The sequence below is a fragment of the Grampus griseus genome (assembly GCF_964374135.1).
Source record: "Grampus griseus genome assembly, chromosome: 5".
NCBI classification, from domain to species: Eukaryota; Metazoa; Chordata; class Mammalia; order Artiodactyla; family Delphinidae; genus Grampus; species Grampus griseus.
The window spans coordinates 76,176,934-76,191,000 of NC_138998.1; the positions used below are offsets into that span (position 1 = coordinate 76,176,934).

Consider the following 14,067-nt stretch of genomic DNA (forward strand, 5'->3'; position numbering starts at 1 on the left):
CCCCGCTTGCCACAACTAGTGAAAGCCCTCGCACAGAAATGAAGACCCAACACAGCAAAAATAAATTAATTAATTAATAAACTCCTACCCCCAACATCTTTTTTTTTTTTCTTTGCGGTACGTGGGCCTCTCACTACTGTGGCCTCTCCCGTTGCGGAGCACAGGACACGCAGGCTCAGCGGCCATGGCTCATGGGCCCAGCCGCTCTGCGGCATGTGGGATCTTCCCGGACCAGGGCACGAACCCACGTCCCCTCCATTGGCAGGCGGACTCTCAACCACTGTGCCACCAGGGAAGCTCCCCACAACATCTTAAAAAAAAAACAGATGAGAGCTAGTAGAAGAGATTAATTTATTTGAAAAGGAATACTTCTTTATTGATAGTTACATTTATTAGCAGGGGCCATTAATCAGGAGACAGTGGAAAGAATCGACTGCTTTCAGAACATGTCGCTAGAAGCCGGTGAGCTCGTCATCCTTGCTTTTGTCAGCCTGGTAGCCAATAAGTGCCAAAGGCTGATTTTGTTGAGGAAGGCTCTGGAATACTATTATGTGAATATAACGATCATTACCTACTCGTATCTGGAAGTTAAAAAAAAAGAAAAAAAGAAAAAGGAGATTCATTCACACGGATCCATGTCAAATGAAAGATCTACAGACCTATAAAGATTTAGCTGCAATAAGCTCTTTTGGAATAGCATTCCTAGACCACCATTCTTAGACCCTTAGTTTACATAAACCTTCCATCTTCTTTTATGAGAGAAAGGGCAGGCTAAAGGCATGGCAAGAGACATAGGTCCTAGGTTTATTTTATTTTATAGTTTACTATATTCTGTGCACAAATGAAAGTCCAGAGTTGCATTTCATTTTCAAAGATGCACAGATCAAGAAAACAAGTGACAGTCTTTTTGAGGTTTCCATTTTCTGACTCCCAAATTGGGATACTTTATTTGTCACATGGTTTGATCAAGGAGAAGAAAATCGGAATTGCCCTAGAGAATTTGGGATGTGTGGTTCCCATATCTATATTAGAACCTGCTTTATAAATGCCCATAGGTAAAACTGAGCAGGACCCAGGGGTGTAGAGTCTAGTTTCCCTTCTGAAGTAAAGGGATCTTGCTGGGAAATCATTGGTATGAAGATTGAAATGGTAATCTGGGCATGAATCTGGGACCTAGAAAACTATGGTAAGAATTCCCACTTTTGTTCTTGGTTCAGACAGTAAAAGTTTTGTCTTTGAATAATATTTACTGTGCTCTGGTGTCCCTTCCTAACCTAATTTTATTTTATTTAAAAAAATTATTATAGAAGGATGGCTTTATTTCCCTGTGCTGTACAATATATCCTTGTAGCATATTTATTTTATACTTAGTAGTTTGTACCTCTTAATCTCCTACCCCTATCTTGCCCCTCCCACATTCCCTCTCCCCACAGGTAACCACTAGTTCATTCTTTATATATAAATCTAACTAAACTAATTTTAATAAATGTCATTTATCAAATGTTTACCATGAGTCAGACACTATGATGACCATCTTATATACTTGATTATATTTACATTTTGTTCTAGGCAAGAAGAAAGGTGGAACAAGGACCATTTTCCAGATGCAGAGCAGATTAAGAGAGATTAAGTAATTTTTCATAAATCTCTCAGCTAATAAGTGACAAAGCCAAACTTCAACATCTGTGTTAGTTTCACTCTATGGGGTAACATTTCAAAAACATTTATTCTGTGCTTGGAACAGGGCACCAGCTTTTGCATACATTATTAGAGGCAGCACAGCTAATAGGTAAGTATCAGACTACTTGGGTTCAAATTCTGGCTGTGCTCTTATAGTATTGTGACCTTAGTTAGTTAGTTCACCTCCCCAGGGGGCAATTTTCTTATCAGCAACACGAAGGAAATGATCATACTTATAGACATGTTGAGAGGATTAAATGAGATAATACATGTCCAGCTCTTAGGACAGTGCCTGGCACATTGTGAGTGCTTAGTAAACTTCTTTTCTTTTAAAAAAAATATTTATTTATTTATTTGGCTGTGCTGGGTCTTAGTTGTGGCACACCGGATCTTCGTGGCAGCATGTGTGATCTTTAGTTGTGGCATGTGAACTTTTAGTTCCCTGACCAGGGATCAAACCTGGGCCCCCTGAAATGGGAGCATGGAGTTTTATCCACTGGACCACCAGGGAAGTCCCCATAAGTGCTTAGTAAATTTCTAGTTCATTTATTCCACATAACACCCTGCAAAGTAGGTTATTATTATTCATGTTGTGAAGCTAAAGGAATTAAGGCTCAGAGAAGATGAGGGGCTGTGGATCGCACAGGTTTTAACCAGTCAAACAAGCCGAGTAAGTGTTCAAACCCAGGACTGTCTGACACCAAAGCCTACAATCCTTCCATTTTACCACCTGCCTCTTGACAGGTACTTGAGAAAAACAAGAGGAGGTCACATCACCAGCCAGATCTGAAATCCAGAGAGTGAGTGTCTCAGATCAAAGAGGTCAACAGCTAGATGGCCAGGAAGTAAGGAGGAAACTGTGGTCAGTGACTTTAATCCCATAGGAGAAAGTTGATAGCAGATGGAGGGTGAGGTAGGGAGGGAAGGGGACTGTGGTCTTAAGGGAAGAAATTTCCAAGATAGTTTTCTGATGGGCCTTTTAAGAAATGTATGAGCTGGTTAGTATGCGAAATTTTTGTACTTGGATTAATCATAAATTATTAAAATAATGATCCCAATTTTGATGGAATGTTTCTTATCTTTGAACAAAACCACTTTTAACTAGAAACCATTCTTTTCTAGCTGTGAAGAAAGCAGGAAGGGAGGAAACAAGACCATTGCTTTCTGAGGACGAGGCAGGATCTCACCCCTGTGTAGCACCCCAGCACCTGGCATGTACCAGGACCTCAAATGTGGTAGGACTGGGCTGATTTTTGTGTATGTGTGTGTGAATTCTGTTTTATTTATTTTTTTATACAGCAGTTCTTATTAGTTATCTATTTTATACATATTAGTGTATATATGTCAATCCCAATCTCCCAATTTGGGCTGATCTTTTCACATGACCCAGTCTTGTAATTTTTTCATGCAGAGCTGCTTAACAACACATTTTTATTTTTTTTGCTGAAAACATTAAAAAAAAATTTATATCTTAAGTGGTTAATTGTTTGTTAAAGAGAAATAAGCCAGACTGTGCCCTCATCAAGTAGGTTAGTAAAGGTTAAGTAAATACATTTGAATGTCTGTTGTAATTATTTACTAAATGAGAACTATCATCTTCTCAATACAAAAGGTTGAAAATGGCTTCCAAATATCCATGGTTGATTTGCTGGATTGGTTCCCTCTCAATAACTTCACAAAAAAGTTTTCTTCATTTAGAACTGGATCAGTGCATCACTTAATTTTCTGATATAACTATAAAATTAATTTTTAAAAGACTTTTAATACTCCACTGCTTCAAACTACACCTACAGTGCCACAAGTTGAAACTAGTTATTTGAGTTACAAAAATAATATATTTAAATTATATTAATCAAAATTCTTATTTAAAGGGCAAAAGTTGTTTTAAATGATTTTCCCAGCTAATGATTCAAATCATTCCTTAAACCCATTTCATTTAGACACATAGAATCACAAAGCTTTGAGATGGAATAAGCTTCAAGATAACATCTGGTCCAGTCCCACATCTTTAGGATCCTAGGATCCCACACGAAGAAGCCATGGCCGCAAGCTAATCATGCCCTGAATTCTGAAGTCTTTTTCTATACATTTTCTGGAAATTAAGTTAAGAATTGATATAAGAAAGGTTTCTAAATTCACAAGAAAAAGATGATATAAATATACCGTCATCTGCCAAGTTTGAGAGTTTACCACTTGGGCAGCACCATGCTAGGTAGGCATCTTGATTTAGGACAAGGAGAAAGAACAAATTATAAGGTAGGGGAGACAGGGAGCATTGCATAAAGTGAAAGATACAACAATATCTTTTAGTGCTAAAGCGAATGTTGAACTCTAACCTTAATGTAGTAATGAATTCCAGCAACCACTTGAGTTTTATATTCCACAGCTTCAAATTCGTCATAAGTCTCATTTGTTTTTTCTTCAAGCTGTGGTTTAACCTTAAGAAAAGAGTATGAAATAAAAGTCATATTTTTATGGCAAGACCAGAGAAATTTAAACAACAACAACAAAATCTCTCTGCCCTTTGGCCTCCCCTCTCCCCCCACTTTGCATTTTGTATCTGCATTATGCATCGACCAAACCACTCCCATCAGCAGGAATACCTGCTCAACCATAAACATGGTTTAACATGCTCCTAGCATCGACAAGACAATTCCTTAAAAGATAACATCCCTCCTCTATCTTGTAAGGAATCACATGACCCACCACCATGCTGCTTAGATCTGGATTAAATAAACTGTCAACTATACATCATTTGATGTACAACCCTCCGTCTCGAAAAACTTATGTACCTGTGCCTTGACTTCTAATGGGTGGAACAGTTCTCAGAGCTTTCTGAGATGTTGTTCTTCCTGGGTTATAATCCATAATTTGGCTCGAAAAAATTTCCCATTTCTTTCTTAAATCAACTGATTAATTTTTTGTTGACAAGAGGAAACAAATTACCAAGGCTATATCGAACTCCATTTATGTGATTTACACATCTGTTAAATATGTATTTACAAATAGGTAAACATGTCTTTGATTAATAAAAATGGGAGACCGTAATTACTATTTCATTACAAATTTTTTTTTATTTTGAAATGATTTCAGACTCAAAGTTGCAAAAATAGTATAGCATATCTCAAGGCCCTTACTTTAATCACACCCACAAGTCCCTTTGCCGTGCAAGGTAACATATTTAAGGGATTCAGGGATTAGGGCATAGACATCTTTTTTTTTTTTTTTTTAGAAGATGTTGGGGGTAGGAGTTTATTAATTTAGTTATTTATTTTTGCTGCGTTGGTTCTTCGTTTCTGTGCGAAGGCTTTCTCTAGTTGTGGCAAGCGGGGGCCACTCTTCATCGCGGTGCGCGGGCCTCTCACTATCGCGGCCTCTCTTGTTGCAGAACACAGGCTCCAGACGTGCAGGCTCAGTAGTTGTGGTTCACGGGCCCAGTTGCTCCGCGGCATGTGGGATCTTCCCGGCCTAGGGCTTGAACCCGTGTCCCCTGCATTGGCAAGCGGATTCTTAACACTGCGCCACCAGTGAAGCCGCAGCCCATAACATTTTATGTGCATATACAGCTTTAGTCAGGCCTCCAGTGCATCTAGGGTTCTCCCAAGGCCGCACAGTCCTTCCCATCAGTGGGCAAGCATTTTGAAACCTTTTCTATTTGTGCCTCGGCTTGGGTACCAGATTGCTTTCGAAGATCTAGACATTTGCAAACTCTTTGAGTTCTCAGACCATTTTTGAAGGGCAAACACTTCTCGGACCACTACCCATTTCTCCTGTAACATTCAGAATAGATGGGAGGAATGTGATTGCTTTCTTGAGATGGAAAGTGAGGTTAAAAAGTGGAGAAAGGAAGGAAACAAATAGTGAAGAAAAAAAAGAAAGAAAGAAATGGGAAGAGGTAGGGCGCAGGAGAGAGAAGAGAAAAGTGGACAAGCATGCAGAGAGAATGAGTAAGGGAATAGTTCATTGTCTTATTGCTCCCCCCTACCTAATCCTTTTGAGCCTTTTGAGCCACTGGGTACCAGTCAAGTTAGGAGCTGAGCTGGGAAGGGTTAATCTCTACACAAAACCCCAAATTATCTATTTAAGCCTCATTTTGCAGATGAGGAACCTAAGGCTGTGAGGAGAACATGACTGCTAATGGCTGAAAAATTACTGATTATAGTTATTTGGCGTTTTAAATGCCTTGAATAGTGAGTATCTGATTTATCTTTTTTTTTTAAACTATGTATCAGACATTTTTATTTCTATCTGTCCTAGAAACACATCCAAATCTGTAACCTTTCCATTGTATCTATGCAGTCCACAAGTCCAGAATTTTCCATCAGAGAGTTGATTTCAAATGTCCTGGTTTGTTTCTGTAAGTGCTCTGGCACCTATCACACTGTGTGCCTTGATTGCAGGTTCACTGTACTTATAACCCATAGCCCTGCTCCCCCTTTCCAGTAAAACAGATTTGTATTGCTCTATTGTTGGAGGCTATGAACCTGGGATGATGAGATTTCAGGTGAGGAGGAGGAAAAGGGGCAGAGTTGGAAGGAGCTGATCAGTGAAACCTTATTCAGAAGGCAGGTTGTTGTTGAAAGACCCCCCAGGACGGGTGCTAGGACGGTGAAGCGCACCTGGGAATGGTGGTCCGGAGTCTGGTGGTAAACAGACAGACCTTGAGCTGAACACAGTTGGCATTCACCTTCCTCCGCCTGCCATGCATGGTGGTGGTTGAGGTGTTGAAGGGAACAGTGTAGGTTTGTTACTTGGGTCCCAACCAGGGGAAGGATGGTTCCAGGGAGGAGCGCCTGGTAAAATGCAGTTACCCCAGAGCTGTTCAAGCATTTCTTGTTGCTGCAGAGCATGAATCTCGGTAAGCTGCTAGTTCTCTAGGATCTGAGGATTTAAGCCACACTGAACCCAAGACCCAGGCTACCTGTAATCATTCTGCAGAAACACTTGGACTATGCATAATTTAGGAAAAAATGCATAGAAAGATAATGGTGGCAGCATGGATAGGTCATATTTGGGAAGTTTTAGAGAGTAACAAAGGAGAGTTTGGGTAGCAACATGAGAGTACAGTAGGGTTGGTGAGAGGTAATTTGTGGACATTTGTCACCTATGTTTTGAGGGCAGGGGAAGTATGGGGCAAGGCACCCAGCATACAAGAAATGATGGCACCTGGCTTAAGGAGTTCAAAGTCTTAGATTGGAGAGAGGAATGAGATCAGCAGGGGATAAGTAATTCAGGGCATTCTCGAACAAGATAGCTGCAATCTTTTTTTTTTTTTTTTTTTTTTTTTTTGCGGTACACGGGCCTCTCACTGTTGTGGCCTCTCCCGTTGCGGAGCACAGGCTCCGGACGCGCAGGCTCAGCGGCCATGGCTCACAGGCCCAGCCGCTCCGTGGCATGTGGGATCTTCCCGGACCGCGGCATGAACCCGTGTCCCCTCCATCGGCAGGCGGACTCTCAACCACTGCACCACCAGAGAAGCCCAGCTGCAATCTTTTAAGAGAAAGAACTGAGACGCCATCTGGTTGGGCCATGGGGATGGGACGGATTGAGAAACTGAGGAGAGAGAAGGTCCAGATCCACCTCTGTGGGGTTTCTAGAAAAGGATCAACAGGATATGACTGAAAGGATGTCCTGGCAGCCCTAGGGTCCTGCTGTGGTTGTTCACTGGCATGAATCTGTAGATTTGTAATGGGTGAGTTTTCTGTGTTTTTACATCTTCCTTGAGCAAAGTTCTCTGAACCTGGAGTAGAAGCTGAGGAGGAAGTTGTGGCAGTGACCTCTAATTAAGGACTGGAATGCCAGAGCTCACGAAGCCATGGAAATCAGGGGTAGAGGAGAGTATGAAACCACCCATCATGTGATCCAGCTGGATGAGTGATAGAGTGGGCCTAGGCATGCTCTGATGAAGATGGGAGGTGAGTGTCTGAAGGATTCTGGTGTGGATGAATGGCAGGTTCTCTGGACGTGGGGACAATGGAAGAGGTGACTGATGAGCGGGCTGTAGTCAGAGAGGAAAACACAGATTTGTGGGTAAGAGCCATGACATGCTAAGCTCCTGGATGTGTCCATAATGGTATGCAGATGGGATGTTTGTGTGGTGTCCTGGCAGACAAAAATCATGATCTGTGTGTATGCCAGGAATGGTATTCAGCAGTCACGTTTGACTTAGGGGTGTGTGTGTGTGTGTGTGTGTGTGTGTGTGTGTGTGTGTGTATGCATCTGTGCATGTGTAATAATAGCCCTTATTTCTAAAAATAATTATTGAAATAACATTTCCTTCCTGCACATAAACATACTCAGAATTCTCATCCAATGGTTTTTTACATATGGCATAAGATAACGGATCAGCCATATTGATCCGGAGGCTTTTGCCAGTGGGCCATTCATTTGCTCCTTAATTATGGCTTTTTATGGATGGGGCCATGTTTGGCTCTTTATTTCCTTGTGTGTATCCCTTTTCTCCAATCTATTTTATAAATTTCTCTGAGGGTAGGGACATTTTTTATGTCCCTTCTCTCCCTATAGCAATTCACACAGTACTGTGTACATAATCAGTGTTTTCTTTCTTTCTTTTTTTTCTTTTTTCTTTTTCTTTTGGCCACACTGCGCGGCTTGTAGAGTCTTAGTAGTTCCCAGACTAGGGACTGAACCTGAGTCTTCAGCAGTGAGAGCAGAGTCCTAACCATTGCACCTCCAGCTAATTCCCAAATCAATGTTTTCTGAATGAAGAAACCAGGCTTGTTTTCCTTCGTGACAACTTGTCTCCCCAAATAGGAAAAAGGAAAGAAGAGGGGCATAGAGAATCTTTGGAAGAGGGGGTTTTTTCCACGTGTACTCTGGACCCAAGTACTACTAACAGCCTTTAGTACCTGATACCAGCACTACCTTCCAGTCTCTGTTATCTTCAGAATGGAGAAACTCCTTTCTTCTGCCTCCAAAAATGTTCAAGTCTTCTCAACCCCAAGCCTTTTGTTTGATTTTCTTCTCTTTCTAAACTGATCCAACCTCTCTCTTTCATTCTGATGTCAAATTCCTTGAACCTGCAGTCATCATTTTTCTGATGCTTTCCCCTCTCTATGGGATGACCTTCCCCTCCTTCAGGCAAAAATCTGAAGTAAACAATTGTAATGCCTCACCTATGCACATTGCTTTCTCATTTCCAAGTCACGGCCTGCGGGATCTTAGTTCCCGACCAGGGATTAAACCCATGCCCCCTGCACTGGGAGCTCAGAGTCCTAACCACTGGACCACCAGGGAATTCCCTCCAAGTCATTTTTATGCAGGTGCTCTCATTAGTCCTTACGGCTCTGAGGTCGAAGGGCAAGAGGTGTTATTTTCATTTCACAGATGAAATTGAGATTCTTTGCCCACCCTCTGATTTTAGAAAGCCCATCTCCCATAGGCCTCTCAGAATACCCTGTATCTGTAGTACTGCAGGCAAGTGAGGTCACGGACAGCCTGGGCATCACCACAGCTGGTTAGAAATGCAGAAACTCAGGTCCACCCCAGACCTACTGAGTCAAAATCTGGTCTTATTTTTTTGTTTTTTTAATTGTGGTACGTGGGCCTCTCACTGTTGTGGCCTCTCCCATTGCGGAGCACAGGCTCCGGACGCTCAGGCTCAGCGGCCATGGCTCACGGGCCCAGCCGCTCCGCGGCATGTGGGATCTTCCCAGACCGGGACACGAACCCGTGTCCCCTGCATCGGCAGGTGGACTCTCAACCACTGCGCCACCAGGGAAGCCCCAAAATCTGGTCTTTTAACAATACCTCCAGGTGACCTGTGTGCACATTCAAGTTTGAAAACACTGACAATACAGGGATTTGAATGAAGGCATTAATAACTTAATATTACCTTCTTCAAGAAAGAAAAAATGACAAGGTATTTACTTTTTTTTTTTTTACTCTTAACATGGGTGAATCATCTAATTTATTATTAGCTACTTCTTTGAAAACTTGCATCTGGATTACCATATCCTTTGGAATGTGCACTTTCTAAGACACCTTGTATCTTGGTGTCTAATTGAAACTTTTGATCTAATATTCTTTCACATATATTTATTCACATTATTGTAAAGTAACTATTTTTTTAAAAGAACTCTTGAAAGGGAAATACTTAGCCCCACAGAATGAGTGGTAGAATTTCAGGCATCTGCTCTCTTAGAGAGCTTCTCAGTGTCTTAACATAGAGAATCCCATCTCTTCCACTTACACAACAAGCTAATCTTTGCCAAACAGTATCATAGAATGAAGTTTCAGCGAGAAAAAGCAAGAAGGAATGATACAAGAAAATAGGGCGACAATTTATAAACCTAAAATAGAAATTTATATACTTTTTCTTTTCATAAAATATGCAATACAATAAATGTTTACTATATAGGTAATGGCTAACCAGACAACACTTAGAAAAATGTATTAACCTGCTAAACACACTGAATTCTATTTTCACCATAGTGAATTTTGGAATCACCATAGACTATGCCACTTCTCTACTAGTTTAATCATCTTCCAAATACTAAAACATTGTCCATTGAGTCAGATTTGTAGGAAGTCTGTAAGTGGATCATCTTTATGATATTGCTCTTCATTCAATCTATTAAAATTTTTTTTCCTGTAGTGCATTTGACGTCTAGTTCATCAATTATTTTTTTTAAAACCATAAGCAGTTTCTTTTTTTTTTCTTAATTAATTAATTTATTTATGGCTGCATTGGGTCTTCATTGCTGTGCACAGGCTTTCTCTAGTTGCGCCGAGCGGGGGCTACTCTTCGTTGTGGTGCGCAGGCTTCTTATTGTGGTGGCTTCTCATGTTGCAGACCACAGGCTCTAGGCGCGCGGGCTTCAGTAGTTGTGGCACGCAGGCTCAGTAGTTGTGGTGCACGGGCTTAGTTGCTCCAAGGCATGTGGGATCTTCCTGGACCAGGGCTCACACCTGTGTCCCCTTCATTGGCAGGCAGATTCCTAACCACTGTGCCACCAGGGAAGTCCCTAGTTCGTCAATTGTTAACAACCTCAGACTTTAATTACATGTTGGCTCCACTTGGTGAGAATAGAAAAGTTTCATCAGAAACTGAATTAGTAATCCTAGAACCATACATTGTAAGAGCCTTAGAGATGATCCAATAAAAATTCTTCTTTTACAAATGGGGAACCTGAGGCTCAGAGAAGAGATATGACTTGCTCAATATCACTCTTACATTTAGAATTATCAGAGGTTTCATCTGAAAAACTTTTCAGCTGTAAGGAAACCTGAACAAAATCACACATTTCCCCATATTCTGGTTTTGATGTTCACCCACACATTTAACACAGGGCCAACCTAAACCAAGATTTGGGATCAAACCTTTTCATGGGCTGCATCCACTCACCGTGTTAGCGATCTCCTGGATTTCTGGAGTGGCAGGTTTGGCTTCATTTACGCCTCCAGATATCATTTTGGCTAACCGCGTCTTTTCTGGGCAGGATGCTGGCGCTGAAGTGGTCAGGTAAGGGTGGAGGCTCTGGTTTTTAAAGAAGGTGTTGTTCACAAGCTCCACCCGTAGAAGGTTTTATTTTCCTCAAAGAACAAAAGGCAAAGGGAAAGTACATCTTGAAGGGACAAAGGGAGTAGGTCTTGAAGTAAGTCTTCTTGCTTCCTCAGCAGAATATGCTAACAGGAGCTGGCAAGAAGGCGGGGCTGTGGAGGAACAAGTGGGTGTATACAAGGCGTAGTGCTGGAACAAGAGTCAAACTTGCCTGCGTTCTCTTTGACCTTGGTTCCATCCTGTTGCATCTGAAGTATGAAATCCGAAACCCCAACCAGAGAGTTTCCCAATGTTTAACTTCTAACAAAAACTTTATTTTTTAAAGGAATATTTTTTTAATAATGTCAAGGCTGATTGTTTAAAGTGGACTTGACTTTATAAAGAAAGTAAAGATCTATCTGGAGAATCTTGGCTGGATGTTTGTATTTTACTTTTATTTACATTTCTAGAACTGTTTAAAATACAGAAAAACACAAAGGATAAAACAATAAATACCTATATTCCTATCATCCAGAATGAAAACTTTTAACATTTGGTCATATTTGTTTCCTTTTTTTTTTTTGGTAGTTGTTTTCAAGAAATAAACTATTGATATCACAAGTTCCCCACTCCCCAACCCCCAATCTTGCTCTCCACACTTGTAAGCTACATTGTGAGTTTGGTATCCTTCTAGCCCATTTTTTATACTTTTATTTAGTGTGTTTTTAAAAATCTACTTAAATTTTATGCTAAACATATACTCTATATTATGCTTTTTTTCTACTTAATATATTTTTCAGTCATTCCGTGTTGATACACAGAGAGATCAATCTAGTTCATTTCCTTTAAGTGTTATTCTATGATAGATCTATTTATCTATCTACTTATCTCTATCTATTTATCTATCTACCGTTTATCCATTCCCTCTAAGTGCTATATACTATTCCATATTTTACATACTTATTCCCCTACTGATGAAGACTTTGGTTGTTTCCAGTTTTTTACCCTTATAAACAAGAGGCATTTTTTTTCCTTTTATACATGTGTGAGGGCTTTTGCAGGCAAATTATCTAGAAGTAAATCTTGTTTTGTGTGCATATTTATTTGTATTATTTTATTCAATTTTTGGAATGTGTAACACGTACACATGATAAAAATGTTCAAAAGGAACAAAAAAGTTTCCAATATAAGAGTGTTCCCTGCATTGGCCAGTGGATTCTTAACCACTGTGCCACCAGGGAAGTCCCTGGAATGCCTTTATCTATGTGTTGAGAAAAATAGCAAATGTGGATGACATCATGCTCACTCAAGAGGCCACAAGTCATCTTAAGATTTTGGCTCAGCTCTGGCCACACGTAATCCAGACAAGGTGGAGGCGCCAGCCATCCTGGAGTCCAGGTGGTGACACCAATGACATCAGTGACACCAGAAGCAGCAAGGCACCAGAAAACCTGGAGGCACAAGCAGCTATAATGAGGGTACGTGGTGCCATCTTTGGCAGAGGCAGTGAGAGTGGAAAGTGCCAAGTCTCAAGTATTGGGTTGGCCAAAAAATTCGTTTGGGTTTTTCCATAAGGTTTCTGGAAAAAGACGAACGAACTTTTTGGCCAACCCAATGTAATGAGAGGTAGCTCAGGTAAGAGAAACCAGAAATGTGTTAAATGTCCACCTACTGAAAAACAAAAGAAAGGCTCCTAATTACTAATCTGGTGAATTGTTTAGAATCAAGTAAAAAAAAAAAAAAAGCTTTACCTAAAGAAGAAAGGTGTTTGCCACTTCAAATGCACTGGCAGAGGAAAACTCATCAAGCACCGTGAAAAACCATGGTAAGATGGTATCCCAAAAAGAAATGGACAATTCTCCAGAAACCAAACAGAAAGCCATGGAATATTGCAACCTAACTGATCGAGAATTCAAAACAGCTGTCATGAAGAAACTCAACGACCTACAAGAAAACTCAGAAAGGCAGTTCAATGAACTCAGGAATAAATTTAATGAACAGAAGGAGTATTTTACCAAAGAGATTGAAATTCTAAAAAGGACCAAACAGAAATTCTGGAGCTTAAGAACTCAATAAATTAGAGGAAGAATGCATCAGAAAGCATTGGAAATAGAGCAGACCACATGGAAGAGAGAGTGATCAGGAAGATAGAAATGTACAAATGATACAGGTAAATGGGGAGAGAATTAAGAAATTCTCTGAGAATTGTTTGACTCTATTAGGAAGGGCAGTATTAGGATAATGGATATCCCAGAAGGAGAAGAGAGGGAAAAGGGAACAGAGAGTTTATTTAAGTTTATTTAAGGAAATAATAGCTGCGAACTTCCCAAGCCTGGGGAAGGAACTGGATATATAGATACAAGTCCATTAAGCTAAAAGAACATCTAATTACCTCAGTGCAAAAAGACCTCCTCCAAGACACATTATATTCAAACTGTCAAAATTGAATGATGAAGATGGAATTTTAAAGGTAGCCAGGGAAAGAAGGATGGTAACCTACAAAGGAACCACCATTAGGCAATCAGCAGATTTCTCAGCAGAAACTTTACCTGACAGGAGAGCATGGAATGATATACTCAAATATTGAAAGATAAAAACTGTCAGCCAAGAATACGCAGATATGAAGGAGAAATAAAGGCTTTCCTAGACAAACAAAAGCCAAGAGCGTTCATCACCATTAGACCTGCCTTACAAGAAATATTGAAAGGAACTCTTCTACCTGAAACAAAAAGGCAAAAGTACACAAAACTTTGAGTAAAGTAGTAAATAGAATCAGAAAATCACAACTCTATATCAGAATAGGGTTTTTTTTTCTTGTTTGTTTGTATTCAAATAGTCTGAATTATATTTTAGAGCAGATTAGGGTTCAGAGCAAAATTGAACAG

The 14,067-nt window shown here is 40.3% G+C and overlaps 1 protein-coding gene across 1 annotated transcript; it reads right to left on the reverse strand.

Annotated features, from left to right (window-relative positions):
• Nucleotides 1-452: 452 nt before the first annotated feature.
• On the reverse strand, nt 453-11,223 carry CSTA (cystatin A; the record flags this gene model as incomplete). Its single annotated transcript, XM_082654176.1, has 3 exons — nt 11,048-11,223; nt 4,017-4,118; nt 453-581 (listed from the first exon to the last, which is right to left on the reverse strand). The coding sequence occupies exons 1-3, from the start codon at nt 11,111-11,113 to the stop codon at nt 453-455; spliced, it is 297 nt and encodes a 98-aa protein (XP_082510302.1). The 5' UTR covers nt 11,114-11,223.
• Nucleotides 11,224-14,067: the final 2,844 nt, after the last annotated feature.